Source organism: Epinephelus lanceolatus, chromosome 2, assembly GCF_041903045.1.
Source record: "Epinephelus lanceolatus isolate andai-2023 chromosome 2, ASM4190304v1, whole genome shotgun sequence".
Lineage (NCBI taxonomy): Eukaryota > Metazoa > Chordata > Actinopteri > Perciformes > Serranidae > Epinephelus > Epinephelus lanceolatus.
In genome coordinates, this window is record NC_135735.1 from 4,436,061 (window position 1) to 4,458,517 (window position 22,457).

Consider the following 22,457-nt stretch of genomic DNA (forward strand, 5'->3'; position numbering starts at 1 on the left):
ACATCACATTACTGCCGTACATGATTCTGTTGCATGAAAATATGCAGTGAGGATCAGGTCCAACAAAAAGCTTTGCCAGAGCTCTGAGCAGGAAGCAGCCACTTATGTTCCTCATACCAAGCAGGAGCCTTGTTATCAGCTTCCTTCTCCCATCTGTCATCATCACTTCATCACAGCAGGCGTCTCTCCTTCTCTCTCACAGTGTGCGGTGCATGAAAGCAGAGGGACAGGTTTGAGTGTCCAGAAGTTTCCATGTGTGTCTCAGTGATGACAGCAGAGTTATCATAAGAACTTTATTTAGTAACATATTGTACAGCAGATATTTACACAACAGCTTCCATTTCAGTACACGTTCTGATAAATACATAACCTCTGCCTCACCACCAGGCTACAATATACACTTCTTTACTGGCCAGAGTGGAAATGTGCCAATGTAAAACGGCGAAAGACAGATTTGGTTGTAAAGATAAAATGATTAAAAAGATGTAAAACCATGATGCGGGGAGCGATGGGCTCCTCTCAGCCTCTACACTGTGACTGACAGCTTTTTATTGTCGCCACATCATTAAGCAAACACTTCACCCAAAGCTCTGCTCTCAGTGGTGCCGCATGAATCTGTCTGCAATCTGTGAGCTCGGCTGCTGACACTGGTGCTGTGTGGATAGACCAGGGAGCAAGGAGAGAGCAGAAACTTATACGTGATACATTGTGGATATTTTGGTGAAACTGAGGGCTTATGTTTGGCTGGATAGCGAGCCTAGAGAGCACTGAGTCTTTTCCTCTCTTGTAGATATGGACTGTTCCTCTGACATCTATAACTCAGAGAGTTTCTTTCATCAGTGTCTCTGAAAGGCTGGAAAATGTGGGCGGTGTTTTGAGTCTACAGACCAGAGGTGGGAACAGGTCATTGTTTTGCATGTCACGAGTTAGTCTCAATCATTTGCACTCAAGTCCCAAGTCCTGAACATGTTTCGAGTCCTTAGCCCTCTTTTACATATGTAATGTTTATAATACAGTATTAAATTTACAGAAATCATGATTGTTTTTAAAATTTCCCTTATCTACTAAAACAAATTTGCTAAAACTTCCTTTGCTGTTAAGCTAACATTCATTTAACATGAGCTCACTGACTATTTTCTCACTGGCCTTGACTTACTGTTCCCTGTGCAACCTCAAATGTCGAACAAAGTTGTTCCATCTTCATCCTCCAAGATTTGCAGTCTGAAATTCAACAAATTGCAATCTTTTTATACGTGAATTAAATTATCTTTGGTAACATTTTTTCCAACTAGCGCTCAGTAATGTAACATTTGGCTCTCTCCTGCAACTTAGCAGGGTGATGTCTGATTAGCTCACACAAAATGGGTCTGGGGAATTAAGTGTCGACTTACAGGGAGTGAATAGTGTCAATGTTTTTGATAAGGAAATTAAGTGATTTGTGGCGCATTCTTCAGGTATCAAGTATTTTCAAATCAAATCAGTTGAGAGAAATGAGTCATTGGTGTTAAAGTCCGAGTCAAGTTGCAAGTCTTTTTTTGATTTTGTCGAGTCTAAAGTCTTCAAACGTGTGACCTGAGTCCAAGTCCTTTGATTCAAGTCCAAACTTCTGCAATAGAGGTGTCACCTGGACTGATATGTACCACTGTACAGTGAAAGAAAGAAAGGTTTGTCATTCAGAAAAAACTAAAACACCCATGGGAAGCATTCAGCACACTGTAACGGCCTCATGGGAGCGGAAGTCCAGCTGATTTCAGTTATGGATGATTTGGTGACACCTGAAAGTACTGATGGTAACGGTGGGTGTATTTTAAAATAAAAAAGAATGATATTTTCCCTCTTTGTTTTAAAACTTCTGTCCACATGACCTTTATTTTTCAAGATATCTCTGTCCAAACTAGAATGCAAAAACAACTCCAAACACTTGCCAGTGTAAGCTGTCTACCGCAGTCTCCCCTTGTTGCAAAGGTAGCTAAGTGTACAGGCTAACGTTACCTTTTCCAAAACACCTACTGGAGATCTCATCATTGCTGATTCACCTCTGATATATGGACGAAGGAGCTGAACTAAAACAGAGTGATGCAAAAGTTTCCTTCCACTCCTCATCGACAACAATCCCAATTTAGAAATTGTCCCTGCATCTTCTGATTCGACCGGGCCTGGTGATCCAAAACCGTTGTTTATAGTAGACTCAAAAACGTGGATGGGTGCAGCAGACGCCTCTGTTTATCTGTGAAGTGATGCAGTCATATTAGGTGTAAAGTAGTCCTTCGACCAAGCAGTGCTAATAAAAGGTAAACAAGCCGGTGAGTTAGTCCACGGTGTTGTTGCAAACTCGTTATACAAAGCAACAGTGGACGTGGACAAATTAAGGAGATTGTGTCATCGTTTCTCAAACGCTCCATTCTACTCGTCCACACAAATAAACACTGATCAGAAATCTTCACCTTAGAAGGCACTTTAAATAATCTCTGTTTTAGGGACCTAAACCTCTGTTTGCATGTGGACAAGAGGCCAAAACGTAGAGACAGATATCAGGTTTCAAAATGATCTGTATACGTGTAGACAGGGTTTTAATAACACCAGAAATTTAAGAAAATAAGAACAAGCGGTGTTTATAGGCCAGAATATTTTTGGCCTCTCGTTCACACAAACAAGACATTATGTCACTAAAACAGAGATTTTTTAAAACACCCTCTAAGGTTAAGATTTTTCAAAACTGATTACTGTGTATCTGTGTGGACGTGTAAAAGGGAGTGTTTGGAAGGCGATGACATCATCTCAATTTGTACATTGCCCATTGTTGCTTTGAGTAATGAGCATGAGCCAGATAAAAAACGAACAACAGACTACCGATTTGCTAACGTTTTCTTATCACCACTTGGTCTAATGAATACTTCACACATAACCTTAGTACTGCTGCACCACTTCACAGACAAACAGAGGCGTCTGCCACGCCCAGTGTTATTTGGTCCACCTCAGTGTCTGTGGTTTAACGTCTGCCTAAAAAAATAGTTTGGATCAGATCCGGCCCAACCAGCAGATTGTGGAACACTTTCGAGAGTGGGACTGTTGTTGGTAAGGTGTGACAGATAAACATATATACTTGGCCTTGTATGAATCAGGGATAATGAGATCTTTGCGCTGCAGTTGACAGCTAACATTAACAAGTGTTTGGAGTTGCATTTAGTGTTGATTAGAGCTGCACGGTAGGCAAAAAAAAAAAAATCATATTGCGAATATTTTGACAAATGTTGCGACTGCAATATGAGTTGCAATTTTTATGGGAAAGGTAATTTTTGCATTTTAGTTCCACTGAAAAAATATATAAAAATGATGATGATGTGATTTTTGCTGGGGTCTCTATCTAATGAGCATGTCCCCTTTACACCTGGAAAATAATTTTTAGGCCAGGGCATCTCTGCAGCACCACAGGATATTGCACTTAAATATCTGTGTAGGTGTGGACGGGGCCTCAGTATCCAACAAACTGAATTAATGATCCACTGTTGTCTTCTACATTATGTCAAATGTGCACACGCACCAGCTTCTGTCTTTGGCATCACATCCAGTACTGATGACTTTCTGTTCTCCTGAGATACACATGCAAGTGGGACAGAGTTGAGCAGGAAACACACTGTGGTGTCTGAAGCCGCAGTGGAGCCTCATTTAAAAAAACATAAAGTGGTCTTTTATCTCTGAGAACCTGCCAAAGCATCAGGTTTTAATGACGGCAGCTGGGAACCACTGGTCTGTTGCATAATGTTGCGCCGATCACAGATGTTCGTTTGTTGCTTACAGACCGCTCTGGTAACAATGGGAGCTGTGGCTGGGATGCAGATTCATATGGCACAGTTAAAGACAGGAACACTGTGTTCAGTGTCATCTACAACCTGCTGTTTGTTTCCAGAAAACAGCTGTTTCCCAGCAGCACCAGCTTCATTTAAAAAGACTCAATACTTACAATGTCCCCGTCCATAAAGTTGCAGATTGGAACAGTTAAATGAGGGGAGACTGAAATAGACAGAAAGAATAAACAATGGCCTGCAGCAGCTGGAGTCAGACACAAACACTCCGCCACATCTTGAACTGAATTCCAGTCATACCAAACGGGCTAAATATGAATATGTGACCAACATTTAAACCTCTGAGCAGAAGTTAAGTTTGATCTGTGACTCAGCTTCATGTCTGCTGTGGCATTACAGATATTCAGGTCTTATTTGTACTTAAGTAGTGAGGGGATGTAACCACTGTGCACAGCTGGAGGCTTGGCCCTTACAGCACACCTCCTCCCCCCTCCTATGTTGCCCTGATGTCAGCGTTCGGCGGCCCCCTGCTCTGAACACTGGCAGTCTGTCGGTGTGTATTCCCCTCGGCTCGCCCTCCGTACAGAGCTGCGATTCTGCGCCTCGCCGACGCAGCACAACAGCTACCTTCTTTTCCTCATGCTGGTCTCCAAGCGGCCAAGCTCCTCATAAGACTGGTAGAAGACTTCCAGCTCGCGGCAGCCCCAGCCCCTCCAGACACACAGGCACCACTCCATGTTTTCCTTACGAAAGCCACATACAACTGTGTCCTTTGCCACTACTGCTGCCTCCTCCAGGATCCTGAGAGGAACAGAGAGAAGAGAAGTGAGATCGATCTGTGAGGGTTAGAGAGGGATGCTATGCAGGGAGGGAGCTAAAGTTAGTGGCACATCTCCGTGCACTCTAATTAGCTCTTCCTAGAAGCTAGTGAGCTGTTCTAGGAAGTGGTTCCCTGGAAAGCCACCGAGGACACTGAATGCTCTGTTAGCACACAGAAGTTAGTATTTATCTAAGTGCTGGTAAAGAAATAAATTCCTGAACTTGTCTGCTCTGAAATGTCTCATCCAAAGCTCCTGGAAAGAAAAATACAAAATCAAAGCAAAAGACAAAGCCATCAATTTTTAAAGGTCCAGGGTGTCGGATTTAGGAGGATATACTGGTGGAGAAGGAATATAATACAATAAGTATGTTTTTTTAGTGTATAGACTCTCTTACTGGTAGTAAACAGTATGATGTTTTTTTGGTGGGCGGGGCTTAGCTGGAGGCAAAACAGTTCTCCACAGACATTAGTTAACGCTAGCTAGCAAGTTCTGTTGGCTTGTTTTAGACAATGGAGGAAGATGATGTGAGTGGTGCGTTCAGAAACACTCATTGTGAGTGTGGGAGCGCACTCTGACACAAACTGGAGCGTTGATAAATTGGGAGCGCTGTCTGAATGTAGCGTTGGGTTATCCAGAGCAGCGCACTCTCAGAGTGGCAGAGCGCACTCTGGACACTCTGTCTGTGGAGACGGAGCAGCAGAGCGGAGTGAATGTGTGATTAACTTAACCGTTGGTTCATTCATGTAGAAATATAACGCTCCGTTTCTTCCACCAACAGGGCTCTCATTTTAGTGTAGAGCGTCAGACTGAATTTACCAACGCACCATGTCAGGTCACTCACTCTCCGGGACCGCCAGTGTTACTTGAATAAGTAAACACTGACCAACGGGACCAGACTGGCCGACCCGTATGCTCTCACTCAGTGGATGGATGATGTCACAGGAAGCCAATCTTACAAAGGAGGACCACACTTGTTTGTTTTGCTATGGAAGCTAACGTTAGCTAATGTGCTAAAAAGTTAGCGTTCCAGAGAAATCCAATCTTCCTCTTAATCCCTCCCCAGTTTCTGATGAGGTGGACATGATAACCCTTAATACACATAACCTTATTCATCCCTACAACAGGAAATACTTTTTCCCTAACCTGATATGAAGTATGCGCTGCACATGTGAGCATTTTTGATGATGGCCTCCGTCCAGTCCTTTGGTCACATTTAACCATAGTTGTCTTTGTTGACGGGCAGTGGCGGCTGGTTTTGAGCCATGACTCCTTCTATTCTGGCTCCCAATAACACAACAAGACAAACACATTTTAACACTCCTATGGAGCCTACAGCCCTGTGGGGGAGAGGCAGGTTTTGCAGCTAATAAAGTGACATCATTGTAACGTCGGCCTTAAAGGGTCCATATGATTGTGGCACTTAACAAAGATGTTTATTCACGTAGGGAACTCAGCGCTCACCCTCAGGGCGGTGCACAAAATGACACTGATGTTATGCAGGCTAACTTTAATTTTTATACAGTGGGGAAGGGGTTATGTTAATGATGGCCAGGAGCATCAGGCCATGATTTAAGGCCCGCCACACACAAATGTTGAGAAACAGTTTAATAATCTAACCTAACAGTTCAGTACTACACAGTTCACAGTCTGTTCACATGTTTTCAACAAGTATTTTCTGACATGTACGATGTGTTTAAAAATAAATCACTAATTATACTTTTCCCTGAGTTTAAACTCTAATTTATGAAGGCTGTGACACAAAGCATTCTGGGAGGAAGAAGAGCTTCTGGGGACCGTGTGTCCTGAGCTCAACCACCCATGTATCATGCTGAACAACCCTGAATTATCTTCTTCCATTGTTGTTTCATCTTTGTGAGGTGTGTCATTATCCTCCACTGATGTTAGTTCACGTCCTTTGATATACAGCCTCGTGATGACTGCGCTCTGTGAAGTCACAGTCAGTAATAACTCAGCCTTTAATACGTTTGTAATGGAGATAAAACTGTCCAATCAAAGCAGCCATGTGATATACCTGCAGGCCTGGCGACCCCTCGCTTCACCTGAGCCGTGACCCCCCCTCCCCAGTGTCGTCTATGCTACAGGTGCGCCATGTAATAACTGCTTATTAAGGGCCCTGTTTTGGGTGGCCCTTTTATTGCCTGCTGCTAAAAGGCCAGGCCCCTTTTTGTGGACACTCACACAGGAGTCCTTTCTGCAAAGGAGCAGCTGCTGGCTTCTTTACAGAAATAATTACAGACTCAGCCGAGCACCATAAGTACATGATGAAGGATCTCACTTGGCTTTATTGAGGCTGCATCAGTAAATTAATATATAGCTCTTTGGCCGGCGGTGAATGGTTTCAAGCACAGCTGCAAACGGGCTCCATGCAGGTGGAGGAAAACCCAGTTTAGACCTCAGTAAGTCCCTCTAATGTTAAAAAGACCAGTTAAAGTGGTTCAGTTTGAGACTGAACTGCAAATTCAAGTTGTAAAAAGATGAATAGATTTATTCTTAATGGCACTGAAATTAAAACACATTTAAAGTGTTTAAAGTCAAGGTCGTGCGCAATACATCAGTCTGGTTGATCTGCACTGTAAACTGTGAGGGGCCGAGCAGCTTCTAGTTACGACTCCATGTTTTCAGTTCTTTAATAATGTTACTCTGCTTTTAGTGAAGCACACTTTTTAACTTCATATCCTCGCCTGTTCTTTTATGGTCATCCACAACTTCCACATGAGTGCAATGCAAATGCCATCCAAACTTTGAAAACTTCTTTACAGTCTTAGAAACATTCAACTTTTTTCTTCTTTTTTAAATCAGGTGGTGGTAAATTAGAACCCTCTGCTCTCAGACTGACGTAATCTTAAACAGATCACAGTTATCTTTTCAATCAACTTCTATCACAGATTACATTTTAGATTTATTTCAGACATTAACAGGGTTGTGCATGCGTATACACTTTAACTGACATCTTGCATCACTAAAACCTTACATACTCACAGGAGGATATTTCCTTGGATGACTGGGGTGTAATATGTGCTGAGGCTCGCAGGCAAACAGTGAATACAAATTTTTTCACTGTATGTGGGATTGCAAAGACATTACAACTTTTATCTAGAGATGTACCGATACCACTTTTTCCTTCCCGGTACAGATTCCGATCCCTGAACCTTAGGTATCTGCCAATACCGAGTACCAATCCGATACCAGCCCGTAAAATAAAAATGGATGGGATATGAATTGTTGTATGTCTCAACTCCTAAAACTCTTTGTAAAATATTAAGAAATAAATACATAATAGTAGAATGAATGCCACAAAACATTTTTTTTATTATTATTATTATCCAGTGTTGATACAGATCAAGACACAGGTTGAAGTGCAGCCACACAATTTGGTAAAAAAGACATTTTAAAGGCTACAGTAGAATGTAGGGCTGCATGATATTGGAAAAAACTGACATTGCGATATTTCTGTTTTGCAATATATATTGCAATATTAAAAAATACAAGAATTTTCACCAGATGACTTAAAGGGATAGTGCACCCAAAAATGAAAATTCAGCCATTATCTACTCACCCTCATGACGAGGGAGGCCCTGGTGAAGTTTTAGAGTCCTCACATCCCTTGCGGAGATCGGCGGGGGGAGCGGCTAGCACACCTAATGGCTGATGGCGCCCCAGACTAACGTCCAAGAACACAAAATTGAAACCACAAAATATCTCCAACATGCCAATCTGTAGTGATCCAAGTGTCCTGAAGCCCCGACATAAAAAGTTGTTTCGAAAAACGTCATATGAACTCTGTTTTTAGCCTCATTGTAGCCTGTAGCTCTGACTGCTTCTCTGTGCTCCGCGCTCATGCGTGCATGCTTGCGCAAGACCAGCGAAAGCACAAGCTTTGCTTACCAGTGTTTACATTACATGACACGTGCACCGCAGGGGGAGACAACAGTAACCACATATCCAGGACCAACGCCATTGTCCGCCTGAACTACGGTAGAAATGAACGACTTACTCCTCTGAAAGCCTGCCATCTGGTCCTGTGGGCCTCTGCCTTTTCTTCCAGTTGATTTTGGGGAAGTAAAAAAATGTCTCCAGAACACCATGGGTCAGTAGTGCTGTAAACTCAGGGTGATCGGTGATGCACGGTGCAGGCATCGCCAATTCCCAGTCTGAGCAGCAAATACTTTCCTGGGTCATATATTGACACCCTTTCTTTTGCCTCTCCTCTCTCTCCCTTCTCTCTTTCCTTTTATGAAAACAGGACTTTCTTTTAGCACTAGGTAGCATGAAGATGACTGTAGCGTTCTAGCGCAACTGCTGACTGCTGCTATGCACCGTCACTGGCCGCGTTTCCCAGATCGCTCTTAGAGCTAAGAGCTTCTTAATGTAGTGTTCAGACAAAAGATAGATAAGGCACAATATCCGTTATGTATTTAAAACTTAAAACACTTGATGCATTGAGAGAAGCGCAGCAGGTTGATCTGAACCTGCATTTTACGGATGCTGAGTGGTCAGATATTCCCAAGGATACACACCTCCTCGATATGTGCCACACACAGCCTGATTCACTTCAAGGTGGTTAGTACACAGACTTCATCCATCTAAAGTCAGAATCTCAAAGATGTGCCCCTCGGTCGATGATGCTTGTGATAGATGTAAAAGTTCCCCTGCAACTCGAGCTCATACATTCTGGTCTTGCCTGGGTCTCTCAGTTCACTGGTTCTCCATTTTTTAAGCCCTTTTCAAAATACGTGGAAGAACATTTGATCCAAATCGTCTTACAGCAATTTTTGGTATTCAGTGTGAAGACAGTCATCTTTGTAAGATACAGTCATTTGTCACCCTTTTAGCCAGAAGACTTATGTTACTTAGTTGGAAGCAGGCGACCCGCCCTTTTAAACACTGGGTCAGAGATACATCACAGTTTTTGAAGCTAGAAAGGATAGGGTTTGATTTAGAAGGACCTAAGGACAGTTTTAACAGTGTATGGCAACCTTTTATTACATATCTGCTGGATCAGCTGTGAGGGTGTTGTACTGTTGGTTCTCAACATCTGCTGCAGAACTTTAAATCAAAGGAACGTGTGAAAACACATACACACTTTGTCTATTACTGTTGTTATTTCATGCTGGATTTTATCTGTTTGCTCCCAAGGGTGAAAAAAGAGAAATAGTGGGAAAAAAGATGGATAACTGAGTAAATTGGCAGAGGTGATGATTTGTGGGCTGCCTTACCGTACGTCTTAAATTGATGTGACTGTGCACTTTCTAGGATAATGTTGCTTCTGCCTCTTGTATTTCATTTTATCTTATTTTCTGTCTTGTCTTTGCCTTGGTTATATAAACTTTTCATGTAAGTTTGTGAAAGGTATGGTTTGACCTTTATCTATCTATCTTTAACATACTATTAAAAAAAGATTTCTTCTTAAGGTGCGGACACACCAAACCGAAATCAAAGAACTAGCGGCGACGAAAGCCAACTGTTGCGTCGTCTATGTCGCCTCACGTCGCCCTGTGTCAGTTCCATTTGAACACACTACACGGACTACATCCGACGGCCAAGTGGCACATATGTTCTGCACCTGCGTGAGAGAGAGCGGAGTGAGAGAGTGGTACATCCTGTCAGCCGAGGGGTTTCCTATCTGTGCAGCCGAGCACCGCAGCACCTCCATGGACTATTACATCCAGATGGTCCTGGTGTTTCCTCCGCAGGCTCCACTTCACTCAGCTGCCCGATAAACCCGCTGCTTCTTCCCACTTTAACCTGAATAACAAACCAGGGCCGGGGCTAGCTGGGAGGCTAGCGGAGGCTAACTGGCTGTGCTTCCCTCCGGTCATGCTGCGGCTAACGCTCCGCTAGCCGCTCCCAGCTAGCTCCGGTTTGTTATTCAGGTTAAAGTGTGAAGAAGCAGCGGGTCTGTCGGGCAGCTGAGTGAAGTGGAGCCTGAGGAGGAAACACCTGTTAGCTCCGGTTTCACTACAGGCAGATTCACTCGCTACAGGGTGAGGAAATAAAACCTGAACAGCCAATCAGAGTGACCTCTCTCACCGACAAGCTCCGCCGGCGATTCAACATGCTCAATCGGCCGAAAAGTCGCCAACGCCGAAGTGCCGACGGTGCGGGACACACCGCAAAAACTAGGGCGACAGACGCTCACCGACGGCCCGACTTTGGTCGATGACCGACCGTCAGCTTGGTCTATCAGCGCCTTTAAGCTTAAACATGGTCTTATTTCAATGTTTAAACTTCACCTGACAAACTCTATTGTGAGTGTGAAGACATTCTTACTCCTATATCAGGCCCTCAAAGCCCTCTCTGGCTGAGCTGAACAGGCAAGCCGGTGGCTCTGGATTAAGAGGAGAGACACCACTTGGGCCCCGAGATACCACCAACAACAGCCGGATTCAAGGGAGTAAAAGTAGAGGGGGGCGCACCTGGGATACCAGGTGCTGCCGATGAGCCCTCTGGAGGTATCACTAACTCACTATTGCAAGTATGTGAAACAGCAATTGACCAGTTTAACTCAACTCAACCAAAATAAGGATGTAGGGGGAGGTAGAATGTACGGCCCAGTCTGGTGGGGGAGAGTTCAGTCCCACAGATGTCTCTCCTTGGCTCTGCCTTCCCTATGCTCTTTCCTTATTTTCTATCCATCTTACAATAACCCTTTGACTCCCACTCGGAAACCCCCAAATGGCACCGTTACTCCCACTCATAGTCTCAGTGTGTGAATCAAGGGATTGTAACATCTTGTCCTAAACTGAGCTACTGCCCTTCCTCAGTATCTGTGTCTTGATGACCTGAATGTAATGGTCGTGGAAAATGCTGACGCAAAAACTTGGAAAAAATATTAAACTGAGGGAATGTCTGATTGTGCAACACTATGAAATTTTAAAGCCTGGACAACATCACTTAATCAAATGTTTATTTTTATTAACATTTAAATAGTGAGGTTGTTTTTGTCATGAGTTGTTTTAGTGTATAATCTGCAGATACTGGAGGCCTTTGGTCATCTCTGCTGCTGTTGTGGATCACATGTTGCTGCTGCTCTGGTGGCTGACGATCAGCTTCCAGCCCTGAAGGAAGTCCTCTGGTTCGGAGGGTGCAGCTAAATGTTTTTAGATTCTATTTTCAGTGCTGTTTTATTTCAGGGCAGGATTGGCTCATAGTAACCACTTTTTCTGGAGCGCTGCAGCCAGTTTGTGTTTAATTCATCTCTGTGACATTTCATCAAGGACCAAAGACACTTACTGCACTGAACATGGTGATACTGTATCTACCACACAGAGCTGGTGTGCTTTATTAAACTGCCATAGCATAGTTGTTTTTAAATGGTTCTTCCTGCTCCTCAAGGCTGCTTTAAAGTGAAATGATTCAAGTCGTAGAAATGAAGGCCGTAAATACTACCGTCTCTCATATTATGGTTCCACAAAATTTTCTTGCCATCTCCAAAATGTTAGTTTAAATTGGCCGAATAAAATGAGCATTTTGAAAACGCTCATAAAGTCTCAAACTAGAATTACTGTCCTGCGGTTGTATCCCTCTGTGCACCAGTTTCTCTTGCAGTTTTCATCCACGTCAGTGAAAACATGGATGCTTCACACACAGAAGATCTATACAATCAGCACAGTGTCAAGATTAGTGTCACCAATTCAGTATCTGACCAAATGTCTCCCCTTCTGCTCCTGAGATATGATGTTGTGTAACATAAAATGTCATCACTTCATCATTTTGTCCTATTAGGCATCTGTGTGATGTTTTCTCATGATTAACATATGAATTCTTGAGTTATGGCCAAAAACATATTTTGTGAGGTCACTCTGACCTTTGACCTTCAACCACAAAATTCTGATCTGTTTATTCTTCAGTCAAAGTGGACGTTTGTGTCAAATTTAAAGAAATTCCCTCAAGGTGTTCTTGAGATATCACAATCACGAGAATAAGACAGCTGCAAGGTCACAATGACCTTGAACTTTGACCACCTTTGACCATACATTGTTGAGTGCCAAATTTAAAGAAATTTCCTCAAGGTGTTATAGAGGTATTGTATTTACAAGGATGGGATGGATGAGGTCACACAGACTTGACCTTTGACCACCATTATTGAGTCAAAGTGAACGTTCATGCCAAAATTGAAGAAATTCTTTCAAGCTGCTCTTGAAGTAAAACGTTCATGAGAAAAAGATAGATGCAAGGTCATGGCGACCTTGGATCTTTGACCACTAAAATACAATCAATTAATCCCAAAGTCAAAGTCAACCTTTGTGCCAAATGTAAAGAAATCCCTCAAGGTAGTCTAGAGATATCACGTTCACAATGATGAGACAATCAAGGTTACACTGACCTTGACCTTTGACCAATGACCACCCAAAACTAATCAGCTCATCATTGAGTCCAAGTGGACCTTTGAAATTCCCGCAAGGTATTCTTGAGACACCACGTTCACAGGAATGACACAGATGAGGTCACATATACTTGACCTTTGACCAGTGACCACCAAACAAATCAGTTTATCGTTAAGTCAAAGTGAACATTCGTGCCAAATTCTGTTCTTGAAATACTGCACTCACGAGACTAAGATGGATGAAAGGTCATGGTGACCTTGACCTTGGATCCCTGACTACCAAAATCAGTTCATCTTCAAGTCCAGGTGAATCTTTGTACCAAATTTTAAGAAATTTTCCTCAAGATGTTCTTAAGATATCACGTTCAAAGGTCAAAGACAAGGTCACAGTGACCTTGACCTTTAACCTATGGCCATCCAAAACCATTTCACCGTTGAGTCCAGGTGAACTTTTGTGCCAAATTTGAGGGGATTCACTTAAGGTTGTTGAGATATCGCATTCACGAGAATGGGATGGATGGACAACCAGAAAACATCGTGCCCCCGGCCGCGGCTGTCGCCAGCATGGAGGAATAAAAAAAAGAAGATAAACTGGGAGATAAATATTTGGCTCAATAAATAAATATTTAATATTGTAATTGTTTTACTGATTCAAGAAAGCGCTGCAAAAATAAACCAGCAGCAAAACAAACCAACCGAAGTTTTACAGATTTAAATCCCAGATCATGAACTCACCCCAAAGACGAACATCCAGGTGGACTGAGGACAGCGATGACACGCCCCCTCAGCTCATCGCCATGTGACTGCATTTCAATGACCATCATGTCACCTCCACGCCTGCAAACAACCACACATGTATATGTATATTTTTTCCAGTAGGTTGTCGTGTTTTTATACAGTCTACTGTAACTTGTATTCCAAGTTTTTATAATTCTGATCGTACAATGTAGTGGGTACGTTTAAAACTTTTTCATATTAAATATGTGCATGTGTTTGGGTTCACTCAGTGTGCAGTGTTTTGTACCTGGGGATCCACAGAGCTCCGCTCACTGGCAGCACAGTGAAGGCTCTCAGCTGAGGTGGCGTGGCCTTCACGCTCTCTGCAGTGTCTCGGTCAGACTTTGGGCCAGTGGATGCCTGCTGCTCCGTCTCCTCCCAGTCTGCAGGCGGAGGCACACTGCTGTGGCTGTCTAATGAGGCGCGGCCTGCGGTGCTGGAACAGTCTGACCCCAGCGGCTCCAGGGAGCAGTTGGATGATAATGAGCAGTAGTCTGTCAGTGAATCCTGGTGCTGGATGATCTGGGTGCCTGCCTCCTCGCTGTAGATCAATGTCACTTCTCCGTTAGTCCATCCCTGCTTCCCTTCCTGATCTGAGGTCTTGAGTTCAGGGGTTGTCACCATGGTAACCCCAGCAGGACGCTGCACAGTGAAGACATCCCGAAGAGGGTTGCTGTCTCCGCAGCTGAAAACACGTCAAGATGTCAGAAAACAGGCACTTAAAATCAAATCAATTGTGCTTCAATAGCTTTTTTTCCTCCTGCTCACCCGTACGATGTCAGCTGTGACTATCAGACAGGTTCAGATTGCATCATATTACATCATCACTGTTGGTGTGAAACTCTGTGATTAGCATTAGCTAGCCAACCTGAAGTAACAAAGGTAAAAGACTGCTTAAAATATTCATGGATGAGGAAGGTCAGAGACTCTTCTGCTTTGCTCTGCAGCTAAAGTTCGGTTCATTCATACAGCTCAGTATCACAGACTCACAGACCCACATGAGAAATCTTTCCAAACTCTCCTGGTTGACATCACCAGACCAAATCGCAGAGCAAATAAAACACGAGCTCGCAGATTCGTCTGGTTCCCAGGTGACAGCTCTCCAGGAAGACAAAACTTCCTCAGCACACGGAGAAACTGGAAAAACCTCCAGAGAGCTGAAGGTGGAGAAGAAAATCTAACATTTTAGGATTTAATAAGTCCCCAAAACAGGTTTATAATACGCTAATATTTGTATTATAGGTTCAACATATATCAGACGAAGCTAAATTTTAGATTTTCTAGCTCAGTGAACTGGCAATGGAGCAGTGGGAGCGTGGGACATCCCTTTACACATCATCGACATTACTTTTCTCTACAGTCTGTGGTTTTAGAACATTATTCTCTCAGTGTGTCACATTATTCACCCAGAGGGACGCTGCCTTGTGTTCATTGTTACAGAGAGACTGAGCTGGAGTGTTCATCAGGAGGCAGTCTGACGGGGGAGGCCGTGCCCCTTGTTAGCGAAATGACAAAAACGTGTCCCCCCCTCGTTAACCTGCCATCCTTATCTATCCTCCAGGTACAGACCTAATCACCGTCCTATCTGACCTATGAGCAATAAATTATTGAAAATACTTTTTGACAGAAGTGTCTATTTTAACCAGGGAGGTGTTTGTAGCATGGTTTAACAACCAGGAAACTCACAGTCCAATTGCATGTGTTTAATCAACTCACGTCAATCAAATCTCTGCATTTCAAAAGCATCCTGATGAGAGTGAGATACACACAGAGGAGAGACAACAGTTGGAGAGAGTCAGAGAAAACTAATTTCACATGGTGGACTCTAAAGAGAGGAAAGCAGACAGTGAAAAAAAGCTTTTAATCAAGACTGGACAGACTCTTATATATTGAATCAACCCAGTATGTCTCAGCATATGTTCAGAGACCGTGGCTGTTATTAAAAGTGGCAATGTGAAGCACCACTTCGAGAAAAACATACCCACTTAAATCTTAACTGATGGCACAACAAACAAAATATTTATGGCACTGAATCACTGAATCGTAACTCAAATGTCACCTACTGATGCTCACACATTAACCCAGTCCATTCTGATTTCTCACACTATTACCAATACTGATGTTTGACAGTGAAAAAAATCTGACAGTGACATATAGACAAACGTTCACCTTGGGGCATTTCCTTGGAAAGTCTGGTTCTTTTAAGGTTGTGTGATAGCTGATTCAGACCAAACTAAACTTTGGTCTGTCTGAAAATGTTGGTCTTGGTTCATGTGCGCTAGAGTTCGGTTCACTTGAGGTGAGAATGCACTCTGACACAAATATAGGAACTGAAGCAAAAAAAAAGCGCTAATCCATAACTTATGTAAGGGATAATGTAAAATGTTATTTTTCAACTGTCACCGGCTCACTATACATTTTCATGCTTAGAACATGGCTTACTACTAAAACATTCAGTGATGTGACACAAAATAATAAAAAAGCACGTTTCGTTGATTCAAAATTTGCAAAAAAAAAAAAAAAGTGTCTGTACTCTGTATCCATGGCAACAGCAGCCTACTTACTGTTGCTAAGTCCGACAAACTTTCGGTTTCGGAGCTAGACTGGCATGGCGCTCCCACTGTCGCTAACTGCACTCCCTGGAGAAACACTCAAATTTCTACAATATGCATTCGAAGGATATATTCAGGATATCAGACTGACACAGGTTGCTATGGCGTCCCTAGCAACGGAGCAGCAGAGCAGCGGTGATACCTCAAGAAATAAACACCAGAGAATTTTGTTGATTGACCAATCAGAATCAAGTATTTAAGAGTGCCATGTTCTAAACCTCACTAGTCGTCTGTGTAACACAAACAACACATCATCATCTCTCTCTCATCAGGGCCCGTCTTCTCCTTCAGTACTGTCTCACTTGTCTCATCTGAAGAATGAAAGGCTTGAGAACTCTCTGTCTTGTCAGCTGCTAATATTGATCACATTCTTCCAAAATATGTGACTGATAGAAACACCAGAGCAAAGCTAGAAACCTAAGACCATATAAACTTGGTGGTTCCATTATTTCTGAGACCGGGAAATGTCAGCGAGTTTCACATAGATATTCTGTCCGATAGACGAATGACGAATGAATGTTTGGTGCGCTTGATAAAGTGCATCGTGAACACTAACTGAACCAAATGAAAAATGCAACTTCACTCCCACATTGCACCGAGTCTGCCTAACTATAGCTTTGAAAGTGCCCTTGAGAACTCTGATACCATTCTCATGTGTGTGCTGTTAATATAAAGCTACAGCCAGCAGCTGGTTAGCTTAGCTTAGCACCAAGACTGGAACCAGGAGGAAACAGCTAGCTCAAACTGCCCTACGGCCCTGTGGAGTGTTTGATTAAGCAAGTTTACCAGTTAAACCATTTAAACCAGGCTTATTTTCAGGCTTAGCTTCACCTCAGGCTGAGCCAGTGTGAGTTTCTCCTCACGACTGTACTGTGAGCATGAGTCAAACTGCAGTTTAAATTGTAATTAAGACACCATTTCTAAATAGACTCAAAACATAACTTTGGAATTTCTGCGCCAATCAGTTCACATATATTGTGTGCCAAAATCAGCCAGTAATAATATGCAGTATAATAATATCAGCCTGCCTGACACTGTTTACTTACTGATTCACGTTTCTCCAGGGAATGACACTTTTTCGGGTACTCAAAGAATTCATTTCTTTGGATCTTCAGAACAAAAGATGTCTGCCACATCTTTTCCGCGCCTGTCACAGACTGAAGTGTTTATAGAAACAATTGTTCTTCAGAACAGTCACAAATCCACTCACCAGTACTTGGCGCAGAGCTGGTAGGAGGCAGCGTGGTAGAGCAGCAGAGTGTTCATGTGGTCGTCCAGGGTCCAGACGGCCTCCTCTCCCCATAGACTGAAGCTGGTTGCCATGGATACGATGGAGGATGGCGGGTTGTAGGGCTCCAACCTTCGAACTGCCTGTAGACTCAGACAGTCGATGACCAGCACGCCTGGGCCGTTGGAGAACCATAACTGATGACAACCACAGACAGGGACGAGGAGAGGGACGAGGGTGACACAGTGAGGATCGTGAGAACAGGTTATCTCAACGTCATGTTATCTTCTTTGTGACTTATCAAACACTTGTGACTGAGTATCTCCTCACCTGGGAGCCGCTATTGACCAGTGCCATGCTCTTGACTGGGTAGGGTCTCTGCCTGGGATCTGTGTCCTTCAGAGCAAACAACGTCTTGTTGAGAGTGTGTGAACACAGGTAGGTCTCTCCCTCCAGGGGAACGTCCTCCACCAGGCTGTACACCGCCACCAGGCCGTCAGACATCCCCGCAAACACTCTGGCCAGGCTCTTCACAGGTGATTCAGATTTAATTAATCATTTTACATTCTGAGACTCTTGCAATTAAAAGTATTTGTGTGCCACTGTCTACATGTTCTTTCAGAAGCCTGTTCAGTCCTGTGTCCTCTGTCTGTTTCCCACATCATTACACTATTTCCTGTACTGCTGTGACGCCTATTTCTCTATACTGCAGTGTAATGTGAATTAATAGAATTAATGCCTTGCAGTCATATGCCTCCACCAACCTGTCAAGTTGCAGCTACAGTTTTTCAGTATCTGAACAAATGTCTTCTGTTCCTGAAATATGATGCTGAGTAATGAAAGGAAAGTGTTTTTGCAGAATATTATGACATCACAGTGAAGGTGACCTTTGACCTCACTTCATTACTCATTTTTTTTATCCTATTTGACATTTCTGTGAAATTTTGTCATAATGAGCATACAAATTCTTAAGGTATGGTCAAAAACATGTTTTGCGAGGTCACAGTGACCTTGACCTTTGACTGCTGACCACCAAATTCAAATCAGTTTATTCTTAAAGTCCAAGTGAACATTTGAGCTAAAATTTGAAGAAATTCCCTCAAGGTATTCTTGAAATATTGCGTTCACGAGATGTGACAGATGCAAGGTCACAGTAACCCTGATCTCTGACCACCAAAATCTTATTAGTTCATCCTCAACTCAAAGTAGATGTTTGTGGCAAATCTGGAAAAATTCCCTCAAGGTATTCTTGAGATATTGTTCATGAGAATGAGACTGATGAGGTCACAGTGATCTTGACCTTTGACCTATGACCACCAAAATGTAATCAGCTCATTGTTGAGTTCAAGTGGCCATCTGTGCAAAATTGGAAGAAATTCCCTCAAGTTGTTCTTTAGATATTGCATTTATCAGAATGAGATGTACAAAAGGTCACAGTGACCTTGGCCTTTAACCATCAAATTCTTCTTCACACACAAAAACACGATCACAGTTCATCCTACTCAGTGATACCAGTCACTACAGGCTGATCCCCTCCCAGCACCACCCACCACCCTACGAACACCTGGATTTTCTACCAGCTCCACTTCAAAGAGTACTGAGGGTGCAGAGCCGTTATGTGTAGATGGGTGAACAGACAGCAGGTCAGAGGTCAGAGGGGAGCAGAAGTACACATCATAAAGGTATTGTTTGGTGCCTGACACTCACAGCAGTGCTACTGGCAGTGAGATGTTTGAAGGTAATTGTGAGCTGCTGTTAAGCCATTAGTGTGCTGTTATTACCTGCTGTACTAAAACTGTCGACCTCCCACCTGTTAATGTCTCTGTAATTTCACCTAAACGAACACTAATGGCATGTCGAGGAATTCGGAAAAAACTGGATGCATGTTCAAGTACCGCTCCATGTAAAGACTTTTCACATGTGTGTACGTCACATTACCAGCTTTATCTGTAAGTGACAGCTTTTCTGCATCCAGACAAATACCCTTTTTTGACAGTTATGGGCTGGCTTGATTTAGTTTGGTTTGAGAAATCCAGGCCAGCGCAGCAGGGATTTGCACTTCCATTACAACAGGGCTACTTGCCTGAAGGTTTGTCTTTAACTGATGATGGCTTGTCTTGGTTGATGACTTGTAAAAGCAGAGTGCCAATCCATGGCTAAAGTCCCCTGTGAAGAAGTGGACTGAGAAAATCCATGTCTGGTGCAGCTTGGCATGGCACAGCGTGTCTAAACTGACTATGGAAATGCAAAGCGACGTGCCATGGCTTGACTCTGCGTGGCCAAGAAGTGTTTCTGGGTTTTATTTACTCAGATATGAGCAGTACAGACAGAGCTACAGTGTTTTGTGGTGCTTGTCATGTGGAGAGTTAAAAGTAATGAAATAAAGGGAGCACAGTGTTTCTTTTCTTTCACTGATTTTAAATGTGATTTTCCTGTTTGAGCCTTAATTAATGACACTTGTGAGCATGGAAGGAATCCACTCAGTTTTATGATTTGTTTGAGAAAACTGCTGCAGCCTGTTTTTCTACTCTAACAATGCACTAGATGTTTAGCTGGAACTCTTATTTGCACACGTGCTGTTTGTAAAGCCCTTTGCTGGATACTCGTTTATTAATCTGTGCAGCTGGAATGAAAGAAAAAATACAAGCAGTCTGATTATTGAGTTTACAAGGTGCCCAATGCTGGAGGGGAAAACATCTTTTTTTTTTTTATTGTGCACACATTCCCTGATTTAATGAAAAGATTTAATTTCTTTCTTCATACGAAATAATAATTAAGTGATAAATGTATTACAGGTGGGTGTGCAAGATTATATCAGCATGCCATCAGTTTCGGCAGATAAAGGCTTGAAAATGAAATATCGGCGCCGGCCCAAAATGAACATGTCTGCCGATGTGACAGGCTGATAAGATGTGACTTTAGCCAAAACAGGTTCATTTGCCTCGGTTGTTGCTTCTGTCAGGATGATCTCAGGGAGAGTGTCATCGAAACCTGTTAAAGTGGGATGAATTTTACAGTTTTGAAGAAGACGATATACTTTATTAATCTCCGAGAGGAAATAAAATTTTTTCCACTCTGTCAACACACAGGCCCGAAAAATAAACACATGCACAAACAGGACCTATACATGCATTTAATGGAGGGATGTCAGAGTTAGGAGGCTGCCTTGGACAGGCACCCTGAGCAGCTGGGGGTTCAGTGCCTTGCTTGCAGTGCCAAGGGCACCTCAGCAGTGCCCATGAGGCGAACTGGCGCCTCTCCAGCTACAAGTCCACACACCATACTTGGTTCAGACAGGGACTTAAACCAGCGACCCTCCTGTTCACAACCCAGGTCCCTATGGACTGAGCTACTGCCGCCCCAAAATGTTACATATAAATAAACATGACGTGTTTTAACCTGAGTTTAAGTAGTTCCCTTATTTTACCAAGTGAACGTGCACATTTTGAAAAGCATTGCATTTTATGTCTGCGTCTGCCAGCGAGCCGTTATGACAAGAGTAAGAATAATAATATGTTAATTTTGCCGCAGCAGAGACTTGATGTTCTCTGCAACTAGGTGGAAAAAAATAAAACGTGCATGTATTGATGTCTGGATTCAGCCAAAATGAGTTGGAAAATATCGGAAAATCCAATATCATGCATTTCTCTGTGTATTGAACTTTGTGCTGCTGTAGTCTAGACGGTATGTAAAATCAGTGATGTGCACAAATCACAGCAAAGCCCCACAGTAAGAAGCATCACTGCTGAAAGTGAGCAGCTATAGCTCTGCACTATCAGTCGACACATTATGGTGAAAATGAACAAACTGTATTAGAGAAATGGATTAAGTGAAGGATTTGCAATGTAGAGACAATGGATGGTTTCATCTGTGTTATGATTAGGTAACACAAGGGATCACAATGACCTTCACTTGTGGCCAACTTTGTGTGGGAGCTGCAGGCTATCCACTGGCCTTGATAAGAAAAACCTTGACAATGTGTTCTATTCATTATATCATGTGTGCAAACTAGTTCTGTCCTGTAAAATACTTATTCAGATCTCATATGTGCTATACAAGACAGTTAAAGGACATATGAATGTGTTGATGCATACATGATGTACCAAAGTCTACTCTGATTTCAGATTTGTGTTGAAATAAATCATATACTCAAGTAGGGCTGCCCCCTGATATGACCGAACGTTAGTCGACCAGAAAGGTCATTAGTCGGCAAGATTTCATTGGTTGCTTTAGTCGCAGAAAAACAAAACAAATGTGAAAATCTATTAGGAGCTGTGCCTTGTCAAAATAAATCCAAACCTTTATGACTGGACCATGTGGGAATTTACTTTGAAAGGACAGACACAGGAAGTGTTCACGCTTAGCAGTCAGACAGGAGTCAGGTTAATCTCCAGGGCTGGTACCTGCGGTTATTCCACAGGCTAGTTAATAACATGTCGGGCAGGAAATCCAAAGTGTGGGATCATTTTGAGAAGGTGAAGGACGAACCCAAGGTGATATGTAAACTCATCTTCATTGGTCGACTACAAACATGACGTATCATGTGAAACATGGAAGTAGCTACATGCCCATTAGCTCACAGCGTCATTAACAGGCGGCTCGCTCAGTGTGTGACGTGCACTTGGAGATAAAATATAGGCCTATATTAATGAAGGTTCATTAGTACGGTTTTGTATTTCTCTGCAATGTAAACCACACAATAATACACACTAACTGATGGAGGCAGTGGTAGACCAGCAGCTCCTGTGTTCAGCGAGGTAAAATTACTGTTTTTGTCAACAGAGTCTGGCTTCAAAGTGAGATTAGATAAGTTTCACTTTCCGATCAGCTACCCATTAGAGAGGGCCGAGGTTTTGGGAAGTACTGAGA

General features: G+C 42.9%; 1 protein-coding gene across 3 annotated transcripts in view; it reads right to left on the reverse strand.

The window, feature by feature from the left end:
• Positions 1 to 279: 279 nt before the first annotated feature.
• lrrk1 (leucine-rich repeat kinase 1) overlaps positions 280 to 22,457 on the reverse strand; it is a 127,013-nt gene continuing 104,835 nt past the window's right edge. For all 3 annotated transcript variants that reach the window (XM_033625577.2, XM_033625571.2, XM_033625584.2), the window contains 5 exons: positions 17,919 to 18,116; positions 17,571 to 17,785; positions 13,996 to 14,433; positions 13,707 to 13,808; positions 280 to 4,604 (listed from right to left, as the gene is read on the reverse strand). In XM_033625577.2, coding sequence (XP_033481468.2) covers positions 4,427 to 4,604; positions 13,707 to 13,808; positions 13,996 to 14,433; positions 17,571 to 17,785; positions 17,919 to 18,116 — 1,131 coding nt within the window. In that variant the 3' untranslated portion in view covers positions 280 to 4,426. The remainder of the gene's footprint in view (positions 4,605 to 13,706; positions 13,809 to 13,995; positions 14,434 to 17,570; positions 17,786 to 17,918; positions 18,117 to 22,457) is intronic.